This window comes from Orbicella franksi, chromosome 2, assembly GCF_964199315.1.
Source record: "Orbicella franksi chromosome 2, jaOrbFran1.1, whole genome shotgun sequence".
Classification (NCBI taxonomy): Eukaryota; Metazoa; Cnidaria; class Anthozoa; order Scleractinia; family Merulinidae; genus Orbicella; species Orbicella franksi.
In genome coordinates, this window is record NC_138146.1 from 13,585,789 (window position 1) to 13,607,011 (window position 21,223).

Here is a 21,223-nt window from a genome sequence, read left to right on the forward strand (position 1 = left end):
TTCGTGTGGCAAAACATTGTAGCAGCGCTTTTAAAAGGGGTCATTTTCTAAGTCTTTCAGCGGGAGTGATATATTTGCGCTTTACACAGAACCATGAAAAATCTTATCTTTATAAGTCTTTTGGCGGAAAATTTTGCGCTTTTAAAAGAGGCCGAAAAAAAAGAATTGAAAAAAAAAACTAAGTCTTTTGGCGGGAAAATTGTCCTTAGGAAAAAAAGTCTGCTCTTTTGAATGGTGTCTGGTTTTGAGTCAAAAATATACTAAGTCTTTTGGCGGGAAAAATCTTGTAATGTGCAACGGATTTGTCCCATCAAAAGTCAAAGTATAGGTTTGTTTTCTGGCTAGACTCTGTTCAAAATCGCAGAATTTTTTTTCTTTTTGGCAACCCTACATAGTCAAAAAATGGTAAAAGAGATAGCCTACATTCCGACTAGTTTCCAGGCCCCTTTTAAAAGCGCAAAATATTTTTACTCGTCACAAGACTGGATTATCGACAACACGTGTTTCTTTATTTCAACTTTATTGAATGCAAAATGGCATACAAATGAAAGATAATTACAAGTTACAATGATCAATTGAAGCAATGATAATAACAATTTGTTAAGTACATCATTAAGAGAATACGCCGACTTGAAACTAAGTTCGGAAACAGAATTACAATAATTACAGAGATAAATAGAGAACAATCTTGCCTAAACTACAGATTCGAGCATAAGATTTCCTGTTTATCAAAGAAACTATCTACCAAATAATAGAGATTACACGACAGTTTGATAAAAACGTTCTCCTTGATTTGCGTCAACTACTACCAAAAAATAGTTCCGATTATTGAAAAAATAATTTCCTGTTGATTTTTCACAAGGCGTTTGAAACAAAATTAAATTGTTAAAAGAAAACACTACGTGATGCCTAAAATTATCTAGTTTTTAAATACAGGAATGCGCGACAGTCTTTCTAACAAGTTGTGTAAAATTTTATCCAAAGGACGTGGAGAAAATTTTCTTTGCATAAACTACACTAAATGCGGACCCATGTTATCAAACAAGCTACTCAAAAACTGTAATGTAATTCAATTGAAGCCAGAATTCCACTGTTAATTTTCACTGTGCGTTATTCGTTGTTTAATTTTACTCAAAACCAGCAGCGAAAATGGCACTGCATCTTAGAATACTCAAAAACGACATTTGAAAATTCTGTAATGAAACAAATCACGCCAAAATTTTAATGACGTTCTGGAAATTGGCTACTTTTCGTACTATTCTGTTTCAAAGTATTTCGTGAATGCTTAAAGTGCGTAATTCGGTGTTTAGTTTTACTCCAAACCAGCAGCGAAAAATGGCTAAATATAACACAAACCTAGCTAACTACATCGCAGAATTACTCAGAAACGGAATTTTAAATTCTGTCATCAAACAAATCACAAAAATTGAAACAAAGTGAAATGCAAATTGGCTAGTTTTCATACTATTCTGTTGCAAACAGTGGAAAATGACGAAATTTAAAACCATCCTAATTAATTGCACCGTAAAATCACTGAGAAAACTGACATTTCATCTACTTGTAGTGTTGACAAGAAAATCCATCTTAACTTCCGTTCTCAACAACATGAGTCTGCTTTTGTTTATCCTCTCAGTAACAAGCTCAACCTTCAAATTCTTGTATCTGACTACCATATATTTCTTTGGCAGTAGCTGTGAGAATTTGATGGTTTATCAAGACAATATTCTGAAGTGGAACATTTTCTAATCACCTGTCCGCCATACAACGTATAGATTTTGAAAAGAGAAACTAGATTTTCATCACTCTTAGGTCTGAACAGTTTCCTCGAGCGTTCACCTAAAATAGTGTTTCTATATAAACTACTGTTCTTAACCTAACGAAGCACAGAAAGTAGAAAGCGGAGAAGCATTATTTAGCAATTACTTCACTAACGTCAGCAGGTATCGTCCACGGAAAGCCATGAGAATCCACATCAATCCATGACAAGAATCCGGAGCATGATTTCATTCTAAAAGAAAATAGAGAAAATCCTTGTCAATAATTACTGCCTTTTATTTGTGATGCACTAACAAGCTACACGTAAAATGCATATGAAGGTTAGAACTTGGAGAATAACCAGTTCCCAACAAACAAAATAATATAGAGTAAATGCGATTTTGTTACGGCATTACCGCATTACATTGGCGGGTAGTTAGGAGAAAATGTATTATCGTACTAGCATAGTATGGGTATGTATGTTAAGCATTATCTTAAACATAACAGAGAAAAGTTAGCAAACACGCAAAGAAACAGTTGAAACTTCTCAAAAATCACGTGGCAATTTGCATATTGTAACAAACACTGCGGCGAGCGTGGCCGAGCCTCCGGAAGGTCGTTCAAGGTCAAGCAAAGTATCCACACCCCATGTGTAACGTGTTCCAAATCAAGGACTGGAAATTACACAAGCTGGTATACTTTTGAATAGAAATGTGACCTCTACTGGAGGTCTACTTCAGTTTCCAAGTACCTATATTATTACTCTCATTAACAACTGTTATAAAACGTTTGCTTGATGTGCTGCAAGACATGCTCGTATATAGCATAACGTAGCCCCTTTAATAAACAGACTAAAAAGAATATTCTTCCAAAAATCGCCTTTTCGATTGTCGAGGATGCCAAAAGAAGGTCCAGTGACAAATTCTTCAAAACAAATTACCAAGATCGAACCACATGAAAAAAGGTCACCAATCAAGGGCCTCTATGAGAAAATGCTTCACGGTTTCCTTGCAGATTTTCAAAACCTGACGATCACATTTTGTTTCACTTACTTTTGGACCAGTTTCGAAGCAGAGTGATAGGCAGGTAGGTAGGTTGCCTTGATTCATACACGATACAGTGACTTTATGAACTTTCATGGCAATAAAGTTGATTCTTCCAAACATCGTTTTTGTCTATAGCTCATTTTCGTTTCAATAAATTGATTATCAAATTCTCCTTTTAGTTTACAGGGGCGACGTTTTGCGACGAAGTTGGTGAAACGATGGACATTCCCAGCGATTCATGTTGCTCTCGTCAAAAACCGCAATGTCACTACGATACCTCAAAAAAACCCAGCTACGATTTTTACTGAAAAAAAAAAAGATTACCAAAAGAGAAAATATGTAATACCAAGGAACATACACTCACCATTGTCGTGTTAACTGAGCAAGACATCCTCCTACTGCAGCTCATCGGTTGAAACTCTCAGGCGCCTTTGCACAGAAGAACCAACCTACAAAGAGGAGGAGAAAACAACTGATAAGAAACAACATTCTTTTCAAGAAACAAACGTTTGACGTTATTGACGCGCACACAGAGTAATATTGTAAGAATGACTGACCCCAAATAAAAAAGAAAACACCTTTCTTTTTCCGTTAACCAAACAAGTTAAGCTTATAGAAGGCTAACTCACGGACAAGTTTCTTTCGGGGTCAGCTAGAAAACAACACTCAGAGGAGGTGTTGTACTTATCTCATCATCCAGTGGGTAAAATCACACGTTTGCATTTGTCAAAACAGAGCATGTGCGCTAATGATGACCTTTGTACCCAGAAAATCCCCTTCCCTAACTCGCCTTGAGATATTGTCATGATGAACAATCAAATTCTCCCAACTGGTGTTAAAAGTTATTTAAGGCGATAAGTGAGGAGATTTGAAATTTGGAAATTAAATGGATATGTTAACTGAAGTCATATTTTTGTGGATCACATCACTGAAATCTCCATGGTGCCCTCTTTTCTTCCTGGAAAAGAACAAAAGTAGTATTTAAGCGACTTGCTTGTAAGTATTTTCGGTATTGACACAAGTAGATAGATAGATAGAAACTTAATTAAGAATGTCATCAACCACCTAGCTGGGGAAAAACTCCCCTACTAATACGGGGACATAACAAAAACGAGTTAAATAAGTTAAAAACGATTTAAGTAAACCTCACCCATCTCCCCTTCTCGTTTTGAAGCTAAACCAGGGCATACAAGTTTAAAATCGAGCTTTAGATAATTCTCGAGTAAAAGCGTACTTTACTACTATTCTGTAGAGTTTCATCAAACTGAAGGAAAAACAATATTAACAGAAAAGCTCTCCAAAGTTGAAAACAATTCCCACGTATCTTGGAATGACTCTGACAGGCAATCCAGAAGAAAAAGCTAATTTGATTCACTTCACTCGCCTAACACAGCCACAAGAAGCCACCTCTGCAAGATACATTAATTCAAGCTCAGTCTATACCTTGAGCACGACGTAGAAAACCGTTTACTTCGAGAACACCGTAACATGTTTGCTTTTATCGAGCCACGTGCTAACAATGTTTGCTTAGTCAAGTTCTTGCCGCAGGTACCTTGTTTCGTAACAGCACCAAACATAGGGGCAATTCCAACTTCAAGCTTGATAGTGTTTTGCAGTACGTTATGGGCGAAGAGGTTGGTTTCCTTGGCTGAAACTATGAACGTGGATAGCAAACGTACGACCCAAGAACGCAACAAGACAGATATTTCACCACATGTATAATTTGCAATTAAAATTTTCGAAATTTGCGACCACGCACTGTATGTTTGTTTCAGTGTGACGATTTCATTGGTTCATCTCCTCTCAGTCATTAAAAGCGGGAAAATTTCAAATTTCCTTTCGGAACATTCCTCGATTGACTTTAAGCGTGAAAATGAGTTTTTGAGACAACAAATTTAATTTGGAGGCTCTTGAATTATTCCTAAATAGCCAAACAGGGTTAGGGTATCGTGACATTGACAGTGAGGAAATCGTAAAACTGTGACTTAGCACGTGGCACGCAGCACACGTGATCACGCAGTTTGTAAAGGCCCCGTCCACACTACACCGAAGAAAATTTTAAAACGCAGTCTTATTTCTACGGTTAACTCTACCGTCCACACTAATCCGTCACGAAAACGGAGTTTTTCGATTAAACTGGAGGAATTTGCGTTTTAGTGTGGACGGAAAACGATGGCGCTACGATAATCATGATATTCATCTACTCGAGTTCTACTCAAATCCAAATCCAAAATGACCGTCCTCTGGCAAGCGTGGACGGAAAACATTTGATGCCTTTACAGAGCGAAACCTTCGTTTTCAAATTCCTCCGGCGCGGTGTGGACGGGGCGTAAGTTTAACATACAACTTGCGGCACGGCGGAAAAACCGCTGATTGGCTGAAAAATCCGTTGTCTTGGAGCATGCTCAAGCGCTCGCCGCTGACAATTTGCAGCTGCAAACGAGTTTCGAAAATGTCTGAACATTTTGCAAGTGGGAGCATCGAACAGTAAGAAATATTGTGGATTTTTACCCAGTTAGAACTTCTACTTGTCGCAGAGAATGCGGATTAAGCAAAAGTAAGTATGTTGCAAATGTTAGCCTGGTTTTTTCGCTTTCTTTGTGTGTTATTCTGTGTGTCGTGATTTCTTTTGTCCGTTGGTGTCGTGTTCATTTTGTGCCTAATGGATCGAAGCACCTGCTTAGTTTATTTACAATGCTCTTCTGCTGCAGATATTGGTGTACAGATGACTTAACACAATGAACACAGCATAATGGAAAGCTATGTTGAAAGGTAAGCCAAGTTTTCTTCCTTTCCTTCCGTAAATGGTTGATTTTTGCAAGTGGCAACATTTTCTAGTTCGTGTGTGGCTTCGGAAACTTTTTGGCTCGATGAGTCTGCATTTTAAAAGTTGAATATTTTGTTCGCTATCATTTAAATTACCCGTCATACCTCGGCTTGCCTCTGGGAAGAGACCCGTTAGGTTTTTTGTTAGCCATGTTCATATAAATAAGTGACGAAAACCGTTGACACTGTACTGTAAATGAGCTTAATTTTGTAGATTTAAGGATATAAATCTTACATGCAATGAATGTTTTAAAAGCGTAGCCAACTGATGTTCAGTCCGGATATCAGCGTACTATTCAAGGTGACACATTTCTTTCTACGTTTGGATATATCCCCTGGCTTGTGTTGTCTACAATTTAAAAGTTCTTGCAGCGGTGCAAGAATCTAATATGAGAGACGTACACTAAGTTTTTTGTTTTGTTGTTATTGAATGGACTAATTGCGTGATTTTGAAAGAGTTTTTAAAAGTTATCTTGTAAAATTATTTTTTGACCTGAAGGCAGACTTTTTTGGGTTTAATTAGTCTGATGATGATGAGGTTAATGAAATATTTTTATTTAGTTATTTTTTATTGAGTGAAACCTCAAGAAGAAACAATCCTTTTGTTGTACTTCATGATTTAAATTTCCCAGTTACAAAGCTAGCAAAATGACTGAGGTATTCACAATATAGGTTGAAAGAAGGTGCGTAGTCTTCAATGCTCTACGCAGTATTGTATGATGTATGAACAGTGCAGATACTAAGTTAATGACATTTCTTCTTGCAATGTAATAAGTATTCAAAGGATGAAGCCAAAGTATAGCTTAATTTAATTTTACATTTTTTCCTCTTTTTTTACACAGTTAGACCTCAGATTTTCACAGCTCTCCTCCTCTCTTTCAATGACTTGATTCTCTGGCTGGAGACAGTGTGACGTGGCCATGTACATCAACTTGAAGATTGAAGTTTTTTTCATGGATGAAATGAATGCCATCTTCCTTGGAGAGGATACTAAATGATATGTCCCCTTTCATAAAAAGATTAAGAAATAATAAAAGGGATAATTAAGGAACCAAATGCATGGAACAAGTATTTCAGGATTCTCCAGTAATTAATAAAGAAAAATTATAGTTTGGTAAACAACTTGGTTGAGATTTGACTTCTTAAAAATTTGTAGATCATAATATTTTGGTGTGGAAGTCTATGCGATATCTAACAATTATTCTTTGCAATGGAGGTGAATAGTGGCTGTTATTTACTGAGATTGACAAGTTTTTAGTATATGTACAGAGTGATCTCAACTACAGATGAAAAGGAAACCATTAAAAGATCGTTTAATTGACCTCTCAATTCATGCGTGGAAAACATGCAAGCGGCATGAGGTAAGGTAAGGTAAAGCCTGCATGCGAGCCAAGTGGCCCATCAGGCCGGAGCTTATCCCGGTTTCTGTAGCATGAAGTGACTAGGAGTATTTCTACTACCCCCTGGATGGGATGCTAGTCCATGCAAGCAGCATTAAGATGTGCACAATTCTTTACAGAATCTTCTAACATGGCAGGTCTAGTTAACCTGCAATAAAATCCTCGTTGATCACAATCTAGCCAAATGGTCTTTTAACACTGTTCAAATCAGCAATCTAAATGAAAAGTCTGTTTGCAAAACAATTTCATTGTTCAATCAAAGTTTTCATTTTCACTTGAAATGAAAATTGAAAATTCGAAACTTTGAAGACTTTTTTGTATTTTCTGGTACAGTATCTTCTTGTATTCTCAGGATTTCCATTTCAGAAACACTGGCGGAACATAAGTTTTCGCTGGCCATTTTGTTATTGTTTGGATCACATATCATTCACTCGTTAGCGGGTGAATAATAATTTATTATCAACTATTCCACGAGAACGTGTTGATATGAGATAATAGATAGCCAACAAGGCACATAGTGCTGAGTTGGCTTTAATCTTCTCACATCCAACAGGCATGAGTGGAATAATTGTTTTATTAAAAAGGCCCCCAAAATATAGAAAACTAGACTTAAATAACAATAAAAATGCTCAAAAAGTCATGCATACGCTTTCCATATTTGTAGAGCATGGTATAATGGCTCATAACCCCTGATGGCTAAAACAATGAAAACTCTCAAATTGCATTATCCAATGATCCAGTTTTTTAATGATGCTCATTGCTTGAGTGTTTGTGTTGGATTTTATTTTTATTTCAGTTTAGTTTTCTTTATTTGGGGGGTGTCTTTAATGAAACAATTCAAGTCACGCTTGTTTGGTCTCTTTGTTTGAGAATGGGAGAGGTTAACTTAACAATAGTTTTTACATGTAGTTATTTTGGAATTGCAAATCTCTAAGTTGCATTTTAATCAGATAAACATTTTGCTGAGACATCATTGCCTGATATGATTAATTTACCAAAAAGTGAATTGTGTTGCCGGAAGATAACCATATCCACCTCAAGGGAGGTCAATGGAAATTCTGAGGAGTTGGGGGGGGGGGGGGGGGGGTTGGAGAGAATTCAAAACTTAAAATTTTGAAAAGGAAAGTATGAAGGTGAACTGGCATTTTCAGTGGGGTGTTCAGAGAAAGGGGTTTGCTCCAAATGCATGTGTTATGAGATGAGCCCTTGTTGCTTCACTGATGTTGATAGAGATTTGAATATCTTCTGTATCTGCTACAGTCTTAATTTCTACAGTAGTGGGTTATCAGCCCTCAGCCCAACACCCAACCTAGAAAGCCAGGTGATCACAATTTGTCTGGTCCCTATCCTTCAACCTACCAGAAGTACAAGACTCCAGCTGACATAGCTCATAGGGTCATGGATACAAAAACCATCCCTCCACAATAAGGTGGTGACCCCTTAGGATGGCTGGAAGTTGGGGGAGGGAGTAAACAAAATTTGGTGGCAGGGTCTGCAAGGGTATGGAATTTATCTGGAACACAATATGAAACAGTAGAATTTTGTTGCAGTGTAGGCTACTGAACCTTCTCCTTAAAAGTATCTAGGAGAGATGGCATATGGTATTTGCTTGGAACAAGACTTAAACTTACTATTGGGGGAGGAGGGATGGTGCAGTTGTCATGTGTTTTCTCACAATGGTGCTTTTTGCAAAAAGGCATGCTTTCCAACGTGGTCAGTGTAAGATGCAGACTTTGGACTGCAGATCAGGTGTTAAAATGCAGACTGTAGACCTTTTAAGTGTTACTGTGTGTTAACAGTAAACAGACCAACCTTATTCAAGCCAAAAGAAGTGAGAGTTTAGCCTAAATAGTTCTAGGGTTAGACTGAATATCACTTGGGTTAGCTGGGAAGGATCTAGGGGGCTTTGGCTGGTTCGGTTGAACCCCCTAGATTAAAAAAAAGAAATAACACATAACATGCTAACTTGGCTCCAGAATAACAGAAATCCCATTTCCAATTCAAGGAACACATTTCAAAAATTTCCGGCATGAAAGCCACCGGTCCCCCCACAGGGGACCGCCTTTTGGCAGTTCGTATCTCGAAACCCCTGCTCTGTATCCGCCCCAGGGTTAGCCTGAATATTTTCTCCAGTTAGCCTTTTTAAGGTTAGCTCTCGATAAAACACGATTCAGTTATAATGTCTGCAGTATGTATTTCCCCCTTACTCTGCAGTCTGCAGTGCACAGTCTGCGTTTTACACTGACTGAATTTCGATGTAACTACAAGCCTTCACATAAACGAATGTTCCGCCAGTATAAAGTGGAACGAGAACCCCTTTTGGCGGATTGCTTTTTTCGTTAACACAATGGAGAAATGTTTGCAATAACGAAGCCCGCAGCTACCTGCGGGGAAAGCTGCGTAGCCAAGGAACAAGAATCGTAGTAAGAAGTAGCATAAGCCATCATATCAAACACAGGCTGACATAAACAAAGAGCAATTTATTTTATCCTTCAAGCTGTATTACATATACAGTACAACTTTCGACAATGCCATATTAAACCTCTATAAGCTTACTACAAGTTTTCAGCTCAAATCAGTACATGGCATCCACTGAAGCGGCAAAACAAGGCACGAATGAATAGCAAGCGAAACACAACAAAATTAGGCATTAGTGTGTACTACTTACGAATTCGTCCTCCACTTTTCTTTCTTCAGGCAACGATACAAAAGTCCATGAACAAATAGCATTTAAAAATTTTCATCAGCACGAAAAAAAAGTCATATTTTATATGTTCCATAAAATTAAACAAGCTACAAGAAATTGCGGTTCAAAACCTTAATGAACTTGACACGACCTTAAGAAAAGGAAAAACGGTACCTCGGGTGAATTTGAAAAAGCTGAAAGTTTCCTTTCGGAAGAGCTGTCTTTATCACCTGAGAAAACTGCCAACACCGTTTCGATCCTCTCGATCACAGTCAAAACATCAGCACGGATCATTGCCCAAAGTGGCCGAGTTGTTTGTAACTGGCTTGAGCGAGCAAGATGTTGCCAAAAGCCATGACAATGACGTGTTCGTTTTTGATTCGTCGTCCGCCATTTTGAAAATGGAAAGGCGGGAAGACAAATCGAAATCTACTGCGCATGAGCCGCGGTTTTTCCGCCGTGCCACAACTTGCACGTTTCACAAAACATTCACGTTATTGAATGTGATTATCCAGGATTTTCCTTGATGGCTTATACGTCGGTCCTCTGTTCTGTAATTTTAGTTAGTTCCGTTACCAATGTATTTAATTTTACAAAGAACATTTACGCCACGAAACAATCTAAACAACATTACTATGTTTTTACGGCTAATGAGCCATAACAGTAAATTTCTGTTTTTGAGAATGGAAACGTTATCTCAAAGTAAGGACGCTTCACCAAATAAAGCGTGTGAGAAAAAAAAAAAACTTTGAGAGTTGCAAAAAACATATATTTTAAAAGGCTGCTACCTAGAGACTCATTCCCAGAACAACAAAGTCCAGTCATCTTAACGCAACAACGAACAACGTTTTAAAACAATAATAAACATAGCTTTCCCACCAAAGAAATCTTAGTTCCGGCAGAGAAACCGCATATTAGTTCAACAGCTCCAATGTTTTTTTTGTGAAAAACGCCCTACGGAAACCATATAAGAAAAAAACCCGCCATATCTGTAATGGCGCCGGTCACTGTTTTCAAATTGTAGACAACAGAATGTTGACATTCTCAGCATATTCTTTGCCTTGAGGAGCGACTCCAGCCAGCCTGACAGGTTTGCATGTTTTATGTGGAGGAGTAAGTTCAACAGGACAAAACAGGTCATTCAAGCTCAACCAGATCAGGTCTGGCTCCACTGATGCAAAGTCTTTAAATGCACTGACTGCCACCTGTGAGAACAATTGCAGAACAACAAGATTTTCCTCGATAGAAAGTCAAGATAAATCAATAAATAATCTAATTGCGGGGATGTATATTTCAAAACCTTTTATTTTGTCAAGGAATATTTCAAGAATACCCTAAAACCCTGGGGCCCTTTTCTCGAAAGCCCCGGAAACTTTTCGGGCCCGTGAAGACATTTTTAGTTCATCTGTATCTAAAAACGGAGAAGTGTATACGCCTGAAACGTGAGATATCGAGTTGAACACGAGAAGATAAAATTCGTATCCACAATTGGGCATGTAATAACCTCTATTTCTTAATATGAAGAGAGGTTCCCTTCGCTCAAGAAGTTTCAGGCGTATACACTTCTCCGTTTTTATTATATAAACATACTTATGACGACGTTTTTGACGATTTTCCGAAGATTTCCGACCACTCTCCGAAGATTTTCCAAAATTGTTCCGAAGGCGAGACGAACGCTTCCGAACATTTTCCGAGCATTTCTAAACAATTTCCGAACATTGCCGAACATTGCCGAAGACGACCGAAGAAGATCCGAAGATGTTTCGATCATAATCAACAAATTTAGGTGTAGTTAAAGGGACAAAAGAAAAATGTTATCAAAAAGGAATGATTCACAGTGTGAAAGATAAAAATAGTATCTTCACTGCACGTGATGAAGATATGATTTTTTAGTAAAAGGAAAAATCCTCGTATTTCACTGGTGTTTATATAATAATATGTGAATAAAACAGCTCTGTAATCGTAAGGTTCGAGATTTTGCTACGGCTTTACGGGCCCGAAAAGTTTCCGGGACTTTCAAGAAACGGGCCCCTGGTTGACTATCCTCATATATACCTTCAGTATTTTGGTTATTAATCCCTGACAAGACATGTAAAGCGCATTTGATCACGTATATGGGAAACGTGCTATACGAATAGATATATCATTATCATGATATATCAAAATCAATTCCCCGACACTTTAGGAGCTATCTTAAAACTTACATAATCCTGAGTGTTAAGAAACCTTCAATGAAATCCAGATATTCTCAGAAATTGTGAAAAGTGATAAGGTATTTTAACATTAGACGACTAATACTTTTGTCAACTTGTCTCCAATTTTGCTGCGACACAAGTTGAAAAAAAAAACTGTCCAAGGTAACATACCTTGAAATGAAAATATCTCAAAACGTTTCCGTTGGAGTACGCATCGCTCAAAGTAAAATCAGTTTAGTCTACTTGGGCAAGTCGATCTAGCGATAATGCTGTAATAAACCCTTCATGGGTTGTCTAGGGCTGTTACACTAAGCCAATATTTCGTTCAACTTGTCTTGAACCGCGCAACAAAACTGAGACTACACGAAACGTTACCTGGCCGGCGTAGAGTCGGTATGGTTGAGTTATTTCGCTTTATGAATCATCACAGTAGGTCAAGGTTAGCTACTGTGACTTACTAAACATTTTACCAACCTGTTGAAGTTCTTTGGGCTGTCGACAGCTCAGATACTGGGCACAAACCCACACTACAGAGCTAAGCGTTGCTTCGCTGATCTCCAGCTGTCTACACAGTCGACCCAGGCTCCTCAATACAGCCAGCTGTTGCTTGAACGACTGAGATTGTGAGTAGACTGGGCCTGCCTTAAGACTCACTGATGACTGCTTGTCAAGGAAGGCAGTCATAGAAGGGATGGCATCTTTAATGACTCGACGCTGCATAAAACTTCCTGACGCTTCAGCCATCGAGCACAATACAGTCACAGCCTTGATAGTGACTACCTGCAGATTTGCAATGCAAATGAAGCTGTCAAATCGTTACCCTGAAGCTCACATAATTTCTCCTTATAGTCTCCATACCTTTTTTAGCACACCTAGAGAGAATTTAATACGTAAATGTGGGCGAGGTTTCTTTCAAGCCTAGGTGGCTTATCAAGGGTCCAGAGTCTGAACCACGAAGAAAATAGGAGTATTTTACATTCTCTCCGTCAATAAGGATCTAGTCCAACACAGGGTTGCCCCAGCACTGAGAGAAACAAGGGGAATTTAATATACATTGTATTAAATTAATTTAATTCTTCTCGTCAGCTTACTCTGCATTGATAATTTGCCAAAGAGGTCATATTCATTGTTTAATCGACAAAAATGAGCCGTAATTATCAAAATCTAAGTTGTCTTCAAAAACAGCATGATACACATATACATTTGCATCCAATCTTATGACTCCACAATGACTTCCTGCTTTTACAATGATGCAAACCACGCGAAATTACTAAGGTCTACTGATAATCATTGCACGTAGATTTGAACAAGTAGATAACTCAATGAAGGTCACCAAAATCTAGTTTAGAAGTCATGCAAAGCACAAGATATGTGGCTTCCAATCTCACTACATGTATACTACAGAGCTCTGTCAAAGGACTCCGCTTCAAGCACTGTCCGGGAATACTGAGGTAAAATTCGCTTAAACATGAGGTGAAGTGCCACAGGTACTCAGGAGCCTATAGCAATTAACCGTCAAATAATGGCAGAGATATGAATGGATTGTGAGCTCAATTAACAACTCTTAAATAGGAATTTCAAGTAACTCTAATATGGCAGACTTGCAGTGCTTCAGGTTTTCAAGTCGCCATGCTTGAAGGAGATTGAACTTTAATATACACATTCCTTCCTTAAATAACAAATTGCATGCAATTTATCCCTTGGCTTTTCTGTTCTTGTTAACAGAACAACTCATCTATCCATCATAGTTTAGTAATTTAGATTTGAACTGCAAAATTCTAAGAATGACTACAGTAACTGAGAACTGTTGTGATTTACCTGTTCATTATCTGTGAATCTCTTGACCATTGATGGCCACAAGCGATGGATCATGGGTAGAAGCTGATCTTCTGATTGGCTGATTGCTTGGATACCAGTGTCAATTGTGTCCAGCACCAACAGACGTAGCCATGGAGACTTTGATGACAGGAAATGGACACATTTTTCCAGTACCTACATTGACACGTTGATAGGAAAATGGCAAAAATAAAGTAACTTATTTTATGCAGATCAACTAAAGAGTTATCGATCAGGTATATGTACAATGTATTAAGTCCTTTCAATACAGTGCCAGTGACTTTAGTTCTTTCTTGAAGTTAATCAATGTAATATTAAAGACAAAGATTGTGTAACTGAAAAGCAAACAAAATTTGTCTTTCTAATTTCAGTGTAATATGACAATTCTTGAATGAAGGGATCACCCATAATTATGTGTTTTCTGTCGTATTTGGTTAATATATGAATGGGTATCCTTGTTGCTCATATTGAGGCAGGAGGCGTTGACAACTGTGCCAGCTGCTGCCTTAGCCTGTGTACTTGGCAATGTTGTGTACAGCAAAGCTTTGGAGCTATTTATTTTTTTAATATAAACATAGATGTGGCCCGCCTAGATTAGCCCAGGCTACCTGCGGGTTCGCGCTGTTGCTATTATCAAGCATTTTTAACTTAATCTGTATATCTATTTCTGTAAAAATTGTAAATATGTGAGTCATAGTAGTAATAAAAGTTGTTGTTGTTAGTTGTTGGTAAGCCAAAAATGCAAACAATACCAACAGATACAAAATATCCATGCTGCTATGGCCTACTTTTAGATGCATCCTTTGTGTCAAAGATCATTCAAAGGGCTAGTAAGGCAAAGTCATTTCCATATTTACCTGTGTGACATATTTCACATGTCTTGGAATTTCTGGCTTCTTGTCTGGCTGAAACTGCTCCTCCTCCACCCCACCCTCCTCAGGCTCTGATGTCCCCGTCCCAGGCTCCTCATCATCTAGGTATCCCAGAGATTGTTGCTTCCTTTTATGGTAATCCAGGAAAAATTCCCGAATCTGGTCAGCTGAAAGCTGCTTCTCCTCTTTGTCCAATTCAGATTGCTTTTTCTCCGGACAAATGCTGATTGGTTTCTGGACAAAACCATTAAACACATATTAAAACAAACTGAAAAATTGATATAATGAGTAAAATGTACTGCAAATAAATCATGTGGCTTTCTTTCAAAACAATATATGATATGTGTGAAGATATGAATTTATTTTTGAGTGGTAAAAACAAATGACTACTTTACGACCAAGTGCAGCAAGTGAGTAAAATATTTTTCTTAGCTCATGAAAATAAAATTCATATCTTCAAGCTCGTATAATTTTCTTTTCATTATATAGTCATACTAACTGTTTGCAAGAAGAACTGTGAAAAAGGGGAAACAAAGTCATTGATATTTTCACCAGGGAGGACAGGGAAAATATGCCACACAGGTCCCGGATGTAGTTTCGTATGAATTTTTGTAAGGGTTGCATTTCCCTGTAAAACAATCGTGTCCATATGATAAAATACCATTCCTAACAACTATGCTGCATTGTACGAACAGTGTGATTTTAATTGCAACTCAAGGTTTTTTAATTATACAGAAATGAAATACGAAACAACACGGACATGCTTCCAGACACCCTACTATAAATTATGTCAACACGACACTCTTAAATAGAAGACTTGACAAAAGCCTGACTAAGTTTCCGATCATGTTTGTAGTGTCCCCTTCAATATTTTGTCTTATTCAAAAAGCAGAATCAAAGCAACATCATGCCAGAATAGGACACTGAAATAAAAAGGGTTTCTGCTTTAAGGGCAGACAAGTCAGCTGGGTAGTTTTTACAAAATTGAAATGTGGTGAGTGAAACCCAGTTTTCCACATAATTCTCAAAATTAAACAAGACATGCCAGATAATACTACACCTCTTCATTACAATCCTTGGTTGTTTGGTCTTTTACTGGAGCTGGAAACCACTTCTTGATCATTACAACAAGCACATTCAGCACTTTCATTAACAGGTACATTAGCTCATCAGGATAAAGATCGATGACTGAAAATATATCCATAAGTGTGTCCTCGATGATGGAAAGGATACCAGGGTTACTATACTGAATCATCACTTTCAGTACACAAGGAGCTTGGCAGTTCATGAAAACATACTTGAAATCCAGTGAGATTGAGTTCACTAAGTAGTCAGCATTTCTTGCAATAAGTTCATCTATTGAGACATAACCGCAGCTCTGACAAATCTTAACAAGAGTCTCATAAGCTGAGCGACTGACTGTGGCATTGTCATTTCCTAGCTTTGCCATGATGGGGTACAGAACCTTCATCAGGTACTGCTCAAAATGTGAAGCAATAACTGTTGAAAACACACCAATTGCTTCTAGTAACAGACAGCTGAGTTGTACATTATTGCTCAGAACTTCAAAAGGAAGAACTTTTGCTGGCTTTGTTTCTTGCTTCTTGAATGAGAGAAAATCTTTTGGGTCTGATGAGACACGTTTGGGTGTGTGTAGTACTGGAGGATTTGAGGTCACAAGGTTCCAATTTCCATCAGAAATATACTCAGAGATTAAAAGTTCCACAAGGTTCTGAACTTCAGGAAGACTTTTGCTTTGATTTTCAACAATGCCTTCAGTTTTCTCAGTTCCTGAAAGAGACAAAAAAAGAAACCCCTACTGGTTAGTGTGCTGCACTTGGAGTGAAGTGGTTTGAGTTCATTGCTGTATTCTTGGGTGAGAGACTTAACTCTCACAGTGCCTCTCTCCAAACCGGTGTAATAATGGTTGTTGGCAAATTTTATTCTGGGAGAACATCTCTGTAATGGACCATCATCCCATCCAAGGAAGAGTAGGAAATCAATGCTCTTAGTCATGTGATGCTACAGAAACTGAGATACTGGCACCATTGAATCATGGAAAAAGGTGCTAGAAGAAATCTTTTATTACTATAATATCATTATCATTATCATTAAATAAATATTATTATTTAATTTTACTGTAAGCTCTGTAGTATGGGAAACTTTGCCATGACACACCCATAATTGAACCTACTTACATGTTGCTCACGAGTATTAGATGGAAATAGTTCACTAAGGAGCATCCTGTCAACCACTAACACTCAAGCTTGCTGTCTTGTTTCAAGTAAAAGAGTGCATGTTACTAAAAATGCTCATTACATTAATCTGCACTGTAATGTGTTTGTTGCATACATGCAGTACACTGTTATTCATCTCACCAATCAAGTTGTTCTCTCCATCACTTGTTCCTCCACAGGAGCCCATCACAATCTCACTCAGGATATAAACTGCTTGCTTCTGGTAGAGCTTTGACTCGTGAAACAAGTCCAAAAAGTGGTCAACTATGAGCTGAAGGTTGCCATAGTAACCAAGCACATGGCATATTTGGTTGACTGCCACCTTAACTTTGTCATCTCTAAAATGCTTGAAGTGGTATTTAGGATACTTGCTTGCGGTGAACTGGCTTGCTGGGTATGACATTGGATTTTCTCCTTTAGTTTCAGAAGGTGGGACAGCTGTTTCTGATAGAGATGGAGTTCTTTCTTCTACTATTCCTACATCACCAACATCAAACTCTAGAACCTGCAACAGTTTGAATAACAGTTACTGTCAATATCAGTATTCTAGAGCTTAAAATCAACTCTGCTTGTTAGTGTTCAATGCGTCTGAATGCAACTTACAACCAACTTTACACTTAACCTTGTCCAAAAATTTTGAAATAAAATATTTAGCAATAGGTATTGTTAAAGATGAGAGTTACGGACACATCTTCAAGGAAAACAATTTGCTGTGAACATCTCTGCCAATGTTTTAGCAAGTATGTCACGTGGCTTTGTCCATAATTTCCAGATCAGACATTACGTTGATATTGGACTAATTCATAGTGATTTGTTTACATCTAACTTGAAACCAATTTGATAATCTTTTTAAAGTTAAAAAAGCCTAAAATCCCCTACACTTTGATTGTAGTAACACTGAATATTACCATAAATAGTACAACATGACTACACATGTTATGCACATACAAAACAATCCAATTTTTCACACCTGTACCAGAGCAAGAGACAGTCTTTTGAGATAGGATGATGAATTCAGCAAGCTACTTAGTCTGTTACCAAGAAGACACAAGTAACCGAGAGCAAGGTTCAGACTATGTATTTTCTTGTCATCATCAGCTGTTCTCATGACACGTGGAAGTGCCGTCAACACCAAATGAAGGTTCTCCTCCAACAATGAGTTGAGTGAACTGGGACCTAAATTAATGAACAAACAAACAAAATACAATTTTTGTATTGACCCTAATTCCAACTATTAACAACATCTTTATTTATCCATAGCATCCACTCTACAGTGCACCAGAATATGTTAATGTAAATATGTATGCAGTGCAAAGTTGAGTCATGTGTCATGTTGCTTCAAGTTTGGTCAATACAAAAAGGTGTGGGAAAAGAAGAGGATGCCAGAGGAGAGGATCTCAAATTAGAAACTTATCAATAACTTGTGTTTCTATAACACAATAATTTTCACATGAAAGTACATGTAAGGTCCACCTTTTCACTATGCATCCCCACTTATTTTCCAATCATGCATGTACATGCATGTCAGCAACTTCCAGTGAACCAGACACTAACCATTTCTTGAAAACTAGATTCACACTCTAAAGAGTGGTAAAGACAAAGGATTTTTTTTCTGGGTCACTTGATTGATCAACCTTTTCAAACTGTAGTCAGATTACAAAATAAAAAAGCTTATAAACAGAACTATCTACAAAGTCATGTCCAAACTAAGATACAGCCTGAAAGCACGCCATATCTAATTAGGTAGGGGAAAAGTGGAGGGGAAGGAAAAAAGAGAACAAAAATTGAATGGTAATAAATTTTCATCTTTTCAGAAGGTGCCTTTGAGGCTGACATACAAACATTCTGAGAAAATTTGTGCAGAATCTCTTACTCTATCTGTTTCCTCCCCCTCCTTTTTTCTAATCCCTATTAGTATAAATCTACTAGCATTCTATTACAAATGCTGTTCTCTTATTGGCTACACTACTCACTACCTATTCTGTTGTAGACAGTGAGAAGCGTAGCAGTGTGGGCTTGTTAACAAAATGACGGCTGCTTTTTTGTATTTTCAAGGTGTCTGTGAAGAGGATTTAGACACATTTAAATGTGGCTAAATATCATTTAGGCAAGGTTAAACTCGAGCTAATGCAGCCAGCTAGCGTGCCCATCCAGCTAATATCATTCAGGCAAGTTAAATAGGAGCTTATGCAGCCAGCGGTTTCCACGTTTGGGAGTACGTGACCTGTGGGGCGGCCTTCAGGGGTTTTGCAGGGGTTTATGGTTCATTGCATAATATTGTTGTAGTGTATTCTGCTGATTGTTGCGGATCAGTTGCACTGCTTTGCTCACGAATCATTGCGGATTCTTGCACCCTCTCCTCCCTCCCGTTTTGTTCTTGGTCAGGGTAAGTATTCTCCAGGTAAGTAGATTCCACTGAATTCCTTTCAGTGTGACGGTGCCAATTAGCGGACGCTGATTGGGTGGTTCCTGCTTTCCAGGGTTGCCATGGATACCTCCTAGCGGCTTATGGCTTTGGCACCCCGCTAACCTTTAAGGCACCAGTTCCTAAGCTCATCTATTTGCGATGAGTTTAATACAGGTTTTGAGAGACTTGTATATTTATACTAAAACAATTAGACTATTTGCTCTTGATTTCTATCTGTGATAGAAATCTTGAACTCATAATCTAATTGTTAATTAGGGAGACTACTTACAGTTAACCTAGATAACAAGTTGCTCACCATTTCCAAGTCTTTGTGATAATTCCTGTAATGCAGTTCCACTGATTGAAGCAACCTGTGAATAGTCATCTCCAATCAGTCCAACCAGTAAGTCAACCATGGTAGAAACACAAGCTTGTAATGAGTCTGTACAGTTTGCAAGTAGTTTGTCACAAAACTTTGCCAGTGAAAGCCGTACTTTCCAGTTTGGGTGCGCAGAAACCATGCTCAGTCGCTCAATGACAATTTTTAACTTTGATCCTGTATCATGAAACCATGCAATGCTTCTATTAACACTCAAGTTCCTTACTTTATCAAGTTTTTCTGGATTTGAGTTTAAATTACTAGCCTCTGAATTTTCCTGTGATTCACTCGATTTGTTTTCTGTCGCCAGTGAAATAAGTTGCGAGATGACATCTTTACTGTCTGTTGGTTTTATTGGCATATGCCTATCATTCATCACCAAAGTGAGGATGTCACCCCACAGGTCAATAGCTTGCATGACAATTGCATGACCCTGTTTACTATCTCCTGTGATGATTCGGCATAGAGTCATTGATATTCCAGGCACAAATGATGCAAATATTTGTGCCACAGAACTTTTAATTGCAATTTGTAATGCTTCTCCATCTTCATCTTGACCTGGATCATTACCTGCACTGGGATCCCACCCAAGGCTTTCACTACAGCAAGCGAGGTAACTTAGGCACTCAAGAGCACTCAGTCTTACATTCCTGGCTTTCTCCTTTTCAGACACTGCCAAAAGGATGGTAACCGCGTGCCCCAGGATAGGAAGAAGACGCGGTGAATAGAACGCGCATTTCACCACGAGCGAAGTGCCTTGAAGCAAACGAGATATGCACTTGACAATAGCTAGTTTTAGCTCCTCAGGAATATCAGCTATGGCTCCAGGGCCTCTTTCCGTTGAGCTGAGAAGCATGCACAGATAATTAAACATTTCTTCAAGTGTACCGAGCTGACAAACATGTGCACGGGTGAAAAGAGTTTCAATGCAACCAACTGCGGTTTCTTGTACTTCATTGGTAAGATTTGCGCTCTGTAACGCCAGTTTCAATGGAAACAACACATACTCGACCAGCTGTGTTAGGTGCCCGGGATTTACAGCCCGCAGTTTAGCCGCTAGATCTTTGATGTTCTGAGGTGACGGTTCCTTAGATACCCTTATACAAACAGGACGTAGCTCTCTAAAAGATTCACTTGGATCCGGCCCCATGCTCTTATTCATTGCACTGGATAATTTCTTGAAAGACTCGAACACAACACATAGTTCTCCCAATCTCCCGCCATCTTGGTTTGTCAAAATATCTACTTCATAAAAAATTTCATATTGTGTCGCTTTCAGCGCAACGGAGTCTCTTCATGGGGTCTGGGAGCCAGACTTCCTCACAAGAGGGGCAAGGGGTGGGCGTGACGTGGGGTGTAGTTGGGTGAGGTTCTGAATGGTATTAAAGCTGAGGCCAATTGGCTTTGCATTCTCAGATACCCCAGTGACTGTAGCCGGGAGCGAAGAAGGATGGCTGTTTTCACAGGCTACAGTCACTGGCACTATATGTAAGCTTCTGCAGATTAGTTTCCATAGAAACCATCACAAGAGGCTCTAATGTTGCCAACCATGCGTGGCAAAACAATCACTCCATTGATTTCGAC

At 38.4% G+C, this 21,223-nt stretch overlaps 1 protein-coding gene and 2 long non-coding RNA genes across 3 annotated transcripts in view; 1 reads left to right on the top strand and 2 right to left on the bottom strand.

Moving 5' to 3' along the window:
• Window positions 1-599: 599 nt before the first annotated feature.
• LOC145478081 (uncharacterized) lies at window positions 600-3,606 on the bottom strand. Its single transcript, XR_014048184.1, has 3 exons — window positions 3,592-3,606; window positions 3,166-3,250; window positions 600-2,008 (listed from the first exon to the last, which is right to left on the bottom strand). It is a non-coding gene; the product is annotated as an uncharacterized LOC145478081 (long non-coding RNA).
• A 1,546-nt stretch (window positions 3,607-5,152) lies between these two features.
• LOC145478080 (uncharacterized) lies at window positions 5,153-8,107 on the top strand. Its single transcript, XR_014048183.1, has 3 exons — window positions 5,153-5,358; window positions 5,513-5,573; window positions 6,470-8,107. It is a non-coding gene; the product is annotated as an uncharacterized LOC145478080 (long non-coding RNA).
• A 2,076-nt stretch (window positions 8,108-10,183) lies between these two features.
• Window positions 10,184-21,223, bottom strand: part of LOC145478068 (TELO2-interacting protein 1 homolog) — an 11,196-nt gene continuing 156 nt past the window's right edge. The window contains exons 1-8 of the mRNA XM_081455971.1: window positions 19,577-21,223; window positions 17,824-18,029; window positions 16,995-17,358; window positions 15,677-16,407; window positions 14,602-14,850; window positions 13,727-13,900; window positions 12,383-12,688; window positions 10,184-10,918 (exon numbers count right to left, since the gene is read on the bottom strand). The exon at window positions 19,577-21,223 is cut by the window's right edge and continues 156 nt beyond it. Of these exons, the coding sequence (XP_081312097.1) occupies window positions 10,727-10,918; window positions 12,383-12,688; window positions 13,727-13,900; window positions 14,602-14,850; window positions 15,677-16,407; window positions 16,995-17,358; window positions 17,824-18,029; window positions 19,577-20,801 (3,447 nt within the window). The 5' untranslated portion in view covers window positions 20,802-21,223 and the 3' untranslated portion in view covers window positions 10,184-10,726. The remainder of the gene's footprint in view (window positions 10,919-12,382; window positions 12,689-13,726; window positions 13,901-14,601; window positions 14,851-15,676; window positions 16,408-16,994; window positions 17,359-17,823; window positions 18,030-19,576) is intronic.